This window comes from Nicotiana sylvestris, chromosome 8, assembly GCF_000393655.2.
Source record: "Nicotiana sylvestris chromosome 8, ASM39365v2, whole genome shotgun sequence".
Classification (NCBI taxonomy): domain Eukaryota; kingdom Viridiplantae; phylum Streptophyta; class Magnoliopsida; order Solanales; family Solanaceae; genus Nicotiana; species Nicotiana sylvestris.
Window position 1 is genome coordinate 160,180,521 of NC_091064.1, and position 7,558 is coordinate 160,188,078.

The window sequence follows — 7,558 nt, forward strand, 5'->3', positions numbered from 1 at the left end:
TCCATAAAACTATGCAGGGGGATCTACCAAAATCCCACATCCGTAGTCCCAAAATAAACAGGTAATGGGGGAGCTACCGGAATACCACATCCGTAGTCTCAATGTAAATACAAAGCAGCAACAGGAAAATATTCAGAAATGGCAATTTCATATTAAGGTGAACAAGTAATTCTAGCTCAGCATGCTGCACTGAGTTCATGTAAGGCGGTTTGAGCAAGTAAAGTAATTAAGTCACTTAGACATGCTTCCCGAAGCTAACAACAGGCTTAATAGTGCAAGTAATAAAAACATGAAAGGAAACATACTAGTAAGTACTTAAAGAAAATCGGATTTCCAACAATTAGCACAAGTACGCACTCGTCACCTTATGTACAAGGCACTTCAATTACCAAATATACCAAATCCTAAGGAGAAGGTCCCCCACACAAGGTTAAACAAGCCACTTACCTCGAACCGGCTCAAAAATCAACCCAAAACCACGCTCTTGCCACGAGTACTCGACTCTAAATGTCCCAAATCTATTCAATTCAATTGCATAATGTAAATAACACTTCAAGTAACTGATTCTACAAAGAAATTCTAAGCTAATACTCGAAATTAGGTAAAATGACCAAAACGCCCCTCGCGCCCACATCTCGGAATTGGGTAAAATTTATATTTTCAGAATCCTCACACTGTCCTGAGTTCATGAATACCATCCAAATCTAAGGTCAAATTCCCAATCAAAAGTCGAATTCTAGGTCTAAGAACTTTCTTCCAACTTTTCCTCAATTTTTATCTCCAATCCGAAATTAAATGATGAATTCATGTTTGGATTAATGGGTTACAAGAAAAAAGGAGTTAAGAATCGTTACCCAATCGATATCTCTGAAAATCCCTCAAAACCTCGCTCAAATCCAAGCTCCCAAGCTTTAGTTTTCACAAAAATGGCTAACCCTCGACTTTAAAATTTTATATTCTTCCCAAACGCGTTCTTCTTCGCGAACGCGATGCCCCAAAAAATTCTACTAGCCAACTTCCTCTTTCGTGAACGCGAGGTCCACTCGCAAACACATAGCTCATACTGGCAGACCCTACGCGAACGCGAGGACCATGTCGCGAACGCGAAGACCAACGGGTCCATACCTACGCGAACGCGAAACATGATTCAGCTGCTTCACCCAGATTCTCTACGCGAACGTGAGAGCCTCTTGCGAACGCGACGCAAGAGGTGAATGTTTCCTCTACAACACAACAACAGAAAATCTGCAATCTTTCCAAGTCCATAAATGGTTCGTTGAGCATCTGAAACACACCCGAGGCCCTCGGGACCTCAACCAAACCTGCCAACCAATCCTATAATATCATTCAAACTTGATCCAACCTTTGGAATGCTCAAAACAACATCAAAACACCTATTTTTCATCATATTCAAGCCTAAGAATTTCAAAAACTCTAAAAATACGTTTTCGATCAAAAAGTCTATTAAACCTCATCCGAATGACCTGAAATTTTGCACACATGTCACATTAAACACTACGGAGCTACTCCAACTTTCGGAATTCCATTCCAACCCTCGAATCAAAATCTCACTATCAAACCGGAAACTTCAAAAATTCAACTTTCGGCATTTCAAATCTAAATTAGCTACGGACCTCCAAAACATAATCTGAACACGCCCCTAAGTGTCCCATACTTTACACTGTTCCGACTACGGTCAACTTTCCGATACTTAAGCTCTCATTTAGGGACTAAGTGTCCCAAAACTCTCCGAAACTCAAAACCGAACATCCTAGCAAATCAAAATAGAAAAAATAAACTCGAAGAAAGTAGTTAATAGGGGATCAGGGCGTAAATTCTTAAAATGGCCGGCCGGGTCGTCTCATGTTCCTTCGACCAGCTCTTTTCATTTTCTATTTGATCACCAACATAGGAAAATTCTTGATTATGTGATCGGACTTTCCACATTTGTAGCATACATCAGTCAATTGATTTTCTAGAGCTTTGGCTTTTTTGTAGCTTCCATATCTTGAAGAACCATTTCCTCTCCTTATGTACTTCTTAAAATCTTTGGTAATCACTGCCATTTCATTTTCTTCTAAATTAGAACCTTTAGTGATTCTGAGTGCCAGACTCTTTTCCTTCTTAGGTATATCCATCTTCATGGTTTTCCTCCTAATCTCATAATCTTTGAGATTTCCGATCAACTCGTCCCAGGGAAGTGTCGCAATATTCTTTGATTCCTGAATGGTTGTGATCTTGCTTTCCCAAGTGACTGTTAAAACCCTAGTTAGGATCTTTTCAACCCTTTGTTCTTCAAATATAATCCTTCCAAGAGACCTCAATTCATTTGTCAAGGTAGTTAACCTTGTGTACTTCTCCTGAATGGTTTCTCCATCCTTCATGGCAAAATTTTCATATTATGAAAACAACAAAGTTCCTTTTAATCTTTTCACTTGAGTTTTTTCTTCATGGGCAACTTGCAGTGCGTCACATATTTGCTTGTCAGTGGAGCAGCCTTGGATTCTGCAGTACTCATCAGGACCAAGTCCATAGATAAGCCACTTATTAGCTTTAGCATTTTTCTCCCACTTATTCAAATCCTCAACAGTGCAGTCAGCTCTTGTTTTTGGAACATCCTTACCTTCAGCATTCTTCTTGAGTTTTGTCAGCGGGCTATCATTGATTTTATCCCATAGCTCATAATCTTCTGCCTGCAAATGATCTCCCATCCTTACCTTCCATCATGAGTAGTACTGACCATTGAAGAGTAGTGGCCTAACAATGGATTGTCCTTCCCAATTTTCTGATGGTACACTTATCTTAATCTTTTGCTAAGGTATTAGCCTCTTCAAGGATAACCTGCTCTGATACAAATTGTTGTTTTATACTTCAATACCACACAAGAGGGGGATAATTTGTGTGGTGTTCAATTTTTGCATGCATTAGAATATAGAATGACCTGGTTCTTCTATGTGTTCCTTAAACTACAGTTGTAGAATAAGTAATGTAGAAAGTAAATAATACAAGTATTTTTACATGAAAAACACCCGGCTCAAAAGGTAAAAAAAATCACGACCTACTTCCTAGTAGGATTTTCCCCAAATGCTTCTCTACAACTTTGAGCAAACAACAATGTTTACAAGCTCTTACAAACCTAAGAATTAACTCTAACCCTTGTAGCAACACGCCACAGGTTGTTGCGACGACTTCAACCTAACTCTAATTTGAAAAGTACAACTCATGTACCTATTACAATTTGCTTCTAAAGAAATCTGAAAGGTACAACTCACAAGCTCCTACTACAATTGAACTAGAATTATAGACAGACATATGAAACTGGTTCTTATAGCTTCAGGTTCGCATTTTTAAAACTCAGAGAAATTACTCACAAAAGGCCTTGCTATTTTGCTCTCAGTTCTTCCTTAACTTCACTATATGTGCAATACCTATAAAAGAGAATAACATTAATATTTATAGAGTTAGTAAAATAAATATTAACTACAAGTCTGATGCTTTACTCTTCCTTGGTGAAAGAGTTCTAGTTATCTTCAACTTCTAACTATTTTCTTATCTTGGATAGAGTTCTCTTCAAGCAAGTAGTTCTTCTCCTTATTAAATATGCAATCTTTTCATTCAGGGATTATCCGAAAACTACTTATACTTATCTCTTGCACATGTATGCATTTTTCTTGATTTTGATCGTAACCTGTGTACAGTGTCCATGGACCTGATTCATACATGTGTTCCTTTTTCAATCATCAAAACCTATACCGCTCAGGTCAACACAATATTCATTGAATTAGAAGGAACGATAGTGCTCCACCATGCTTCAAATTTCACAAAACTACTAGAAGAATGATAGGCAAAGGCAATAAAGGTAAAGACCCTTAGTATCTTGTTATTCATTGTGGACAACTTCTTGATAGTACAACATCTTGCAAGTTGGTCTTATAAATCTTGAGGGAAGTCACAAGTAATTTCTTGGATTTGAGGTCATGTATAAATTGATAAAAATTATGGCATACTTCTCATAGGAAAGGGGCGCAACAAAACATAGTCTCAAATTGTTTTGCAGTTCTAGAGGATCTTGACAAGAAGAGGAAAGATGCCAGATTTAGACATTGCTAAATAGGAAGAAATTATTCAAGATGAGTATTTGGATGAGGAGGGTGATGAGTATGTTTGAGTAAGCTTGTTAGTCAAATTAGCGTTTAAATATTTTGTTACAAATGTGTTTAGTAAATAGCAAAAGTTATTATAAACCAAAATTATCTAAAAGTCATAAGTTTCTTACCTCCAATTTATAATATTTACTTACGCACTTTCGTTTTGACCAAGTTTATTCTTAATATCTTTTGTCATCCGCTAAATAACTTGAGAAATGTATAATTTTAGACACTCCAAAAAATATAACAACAATAACGTAACATACACAATATTATATCATACTGTGGGGCCTGGAGAGGGTAATGTATACGCAGACCTTACCCCTATCTTGTGAGGATAGAGAGGTTGTTTCTAATAGACCCTCAGCTAAGGAATGCATAAGCACCACGTTAATGAAAATATTGACAAGAAGGGACAACACCAAAAAGTCATATAAAAGCAGAATAAAAACAACGAGATATCAAGATGATCAACAATAAAAGAAAATAACGATTAGTCATGAAAATCTACTAACAACAGAAAGTGGGATTGTGTGTCAATACTACTATTATGAACACTCTAGACTACCTACTCTGTTGCCCTAATCCTCGACCTTCATACCTTCCTATCAAGGGACATGTCCTCGATCAGCTGAATCTGCGTCATGTCTTGTTTAATCACCTTTGCCCACCTCTTTTTTGGCCTACCTCTACCTCTCTGTAGGCCCTCCAATGTCAACCTCTCACACCTTCTCACCGGGGAGTCTGGCTCTTCCTCCTCACATGACCAAACCACCTAAGCCGCTCTTCCTGCATCTTGTCCTCAATAGATGTCACACATACCTTGTCGCGAAAAAACTCATTTCTAATCCTATCTAACCTAGTGTGCCCGCACATCTATTTCAACATCCTCATCTCTGCTACCTTCATATTTTGGACATGAGCGATCTTGACTGGCTTACACTCAACCATATCCAACATCGTCGGTCTAACCACCACTCTGTAGAACTTACTTTTAAGTTTTGGTGGCACCTTCTTGTCACACAAAATACCTGAAGCGAGTCTCCATTTCATCCATCCCGCCCCAATACGATATATGACATCTTTTCATCAATCTCCACATCCCCTTGTATAATAGACCCAATGTACTCAATACTTCCTCTCCTAGAGATGACCTACGAGTCCATCCTCACCTCCCATTTTCCTCCTTGAGTCTTACCACTAACTTACACTCCAAGTATTCTGTCTTGGTCCTTCTCAACTTGAAACCTTTAGACTCCAAGGTGTACCTCCATACCTCTAACTGCGTTTACACCACCTCGTATCTCATCAATCAATATAATATCATCTGTGAATAGCATGCACCACGACACCTCCCCTTGGATGTGGTGCATCAGTACATCCATCGATAGGGCAAATAAAAAAGGACTGAGTGTCGATCCCTGATGCAACCCCATCATAACCGGAAAATGGTCTGAGTCCCCACCCACTGTCCTCACTCGAGTCTTTGCTCCATCATGCATGTCCTTAATCACCCTTACATAGGTAACATGTACACCTCTAGCCTCCAAATATATCCACAAAACCTCCCTCAGAACTTTATCGTACACCTTTTCTAAGTCGATGAACACCATATGCAAATCCTTCTTCTTCTCTCTATACTGCTCTATCAATCTCCTAACAAGGTGGATGGTTTCTGTTGTCAAACGCCCTGGCATAACCCGAACTAATTCTCGAAAATAAACACACTCCTCCTCACCCTTAGCTCTACCACTCTCTCTCAGACTTTCATATATGGCTAAGCAACTTGATACCCCGATAGTTATTGCAATTTTAGATGTCACCCTTGTTCTTGTATACAGGAACCATCATGCTCCATCTCCACTCCAAAAAATAATAGCTGACAAAATGTGTGTGCATATATATAAGTGTGTGTGTGTGTGTATATGTATATATATACACATACATATATATATATATATAGAGAGAGAGAGAGATAGTTACATATATATTTTACATACTTTTTGACTAGCGAATAAAATTAATTTTAATCAACCAGTCAATTTCTATTTTGCTTGTATAACTTTCCCAAAGCAAAAGACCTAATTCTAACTCAATTTTATTTCTACCATTCAGTCATTTTATTATAAAAGTACTTATTATCACTTTTTAAATACCAAATACACCAAAATATTGCCAGTTACAATATTATTTATAGCATGTTTGGTCAAGCTGTAAAAATGAGCTAATTTTGAGAAGTGCTTTTTTCAAGTATTTTTCTCAAAAATACTTTTGGTGAGAAACAATATGTGTTTGGCTAATTAATTGAAAAGCACTTCTAAGAAGCAATTAGTGTTTGTTCAAGCTTTTAAAAAGTGTTTCTACATGTATTTTTCTCAAAAGTGCTTCTCAAAAAGTGCTTCTGGGAAGAAGCTACCTTTTTCTGCTTCTTCAAAACTGCTTCTGCTTGAGAATAGATTTTTCCTTTTGTGTATAGAAAGATTTTCCGTGTTTCTAAAAAGTGTGTATAGAAAGATTTTCCGTGTTTCTAAAAATACTTTTGGTGAGAAACAATATGTGTTTGGCTAATTAATTGAAAAGCACTTCTAAGCAACAATTAGTGTTTGTCCAAGCTTTTAAAAAGTGTTTCTACATGTATTTTTCTCAAAAGTGCTTCTCAAAAAGTACTTCTGGGAAGAAGCTACCTTTTTCTGCTTCTCCAAAACTGCTTCTGCTTGAGAATAGATTTTTCCTTTTGTGTATAGAAAGATTTTTCGTGTCGTATAATGAATACAAATTCTTATATTTATTGTGCAATGCATGGAGACAAGATCCCCAAATCAAACTCTTCTTTAATATAATAAAACCCCTCTTGATGGGTATAACGGTTGGGCATTAATGCGAAGAGATATTTTGTAACTGCTGCTCATTGAATGCTGTCTTTTTCAACCGATATCTTCCTTTTACATTTTCGTCATCGGTTCTAATGCCTTCGAAACTTATTCAGCATCGATCACATATTCATAACCGGTGCCAGCTATTTGTTGACTCATATCTCACTTGCCCTTCACTTTCACGTGCCACGCCTCCTTTTTGCGCGCCTGCCCCGAAGGGTAAAATGCGCGGGGGAGTTTTTTCAATTTAAGTGACAATATTCGAAATGGGATTATTTATTTAATTCAGAGTCGCCACTTGGGAAAGGTTTGGCTTTTGGTGTCCCAAGTCACCAGTTTATCTTGAATCCCAAATCGAGGAAAATATTCGACTTTCCAAATGAAGTCTGCGAACCAGAAATTCTAAGTAAGGAATTCTGTTGACCCGAGGGAAGGTTTTAGGCACCCCCGAATCCCGTGGTTCTAGCACGGTCGCTTAAATTGTTATAATGGCTAAATATCTGATTTTTATACATGTTATAACTTGTGTGATTTTAT

General features: G+C 37.6%; 1 protein-coding gene across 1 annotated transcript; it reads right to left on the reverse strand.

The window, feature by feature from the left end:
- Nucleotides 1-5,398: 5,398 nt before the first annotated feature.
- Nucleotides 5,399-5,845, reverse strand: LOC138875914 (secreted RxLR effector protein 78-like). The gene has a single exon (XM_070154793.1). It carries the CDS (start codon nt 5,843-5,845, stop codon nt 5,399-5,401), a length of 447 nt encoding a protein of 148 aa, XP_070010894.1.
- Nucleotides 5,846-7,558: the final 1,713 nt, after the last annotated feature.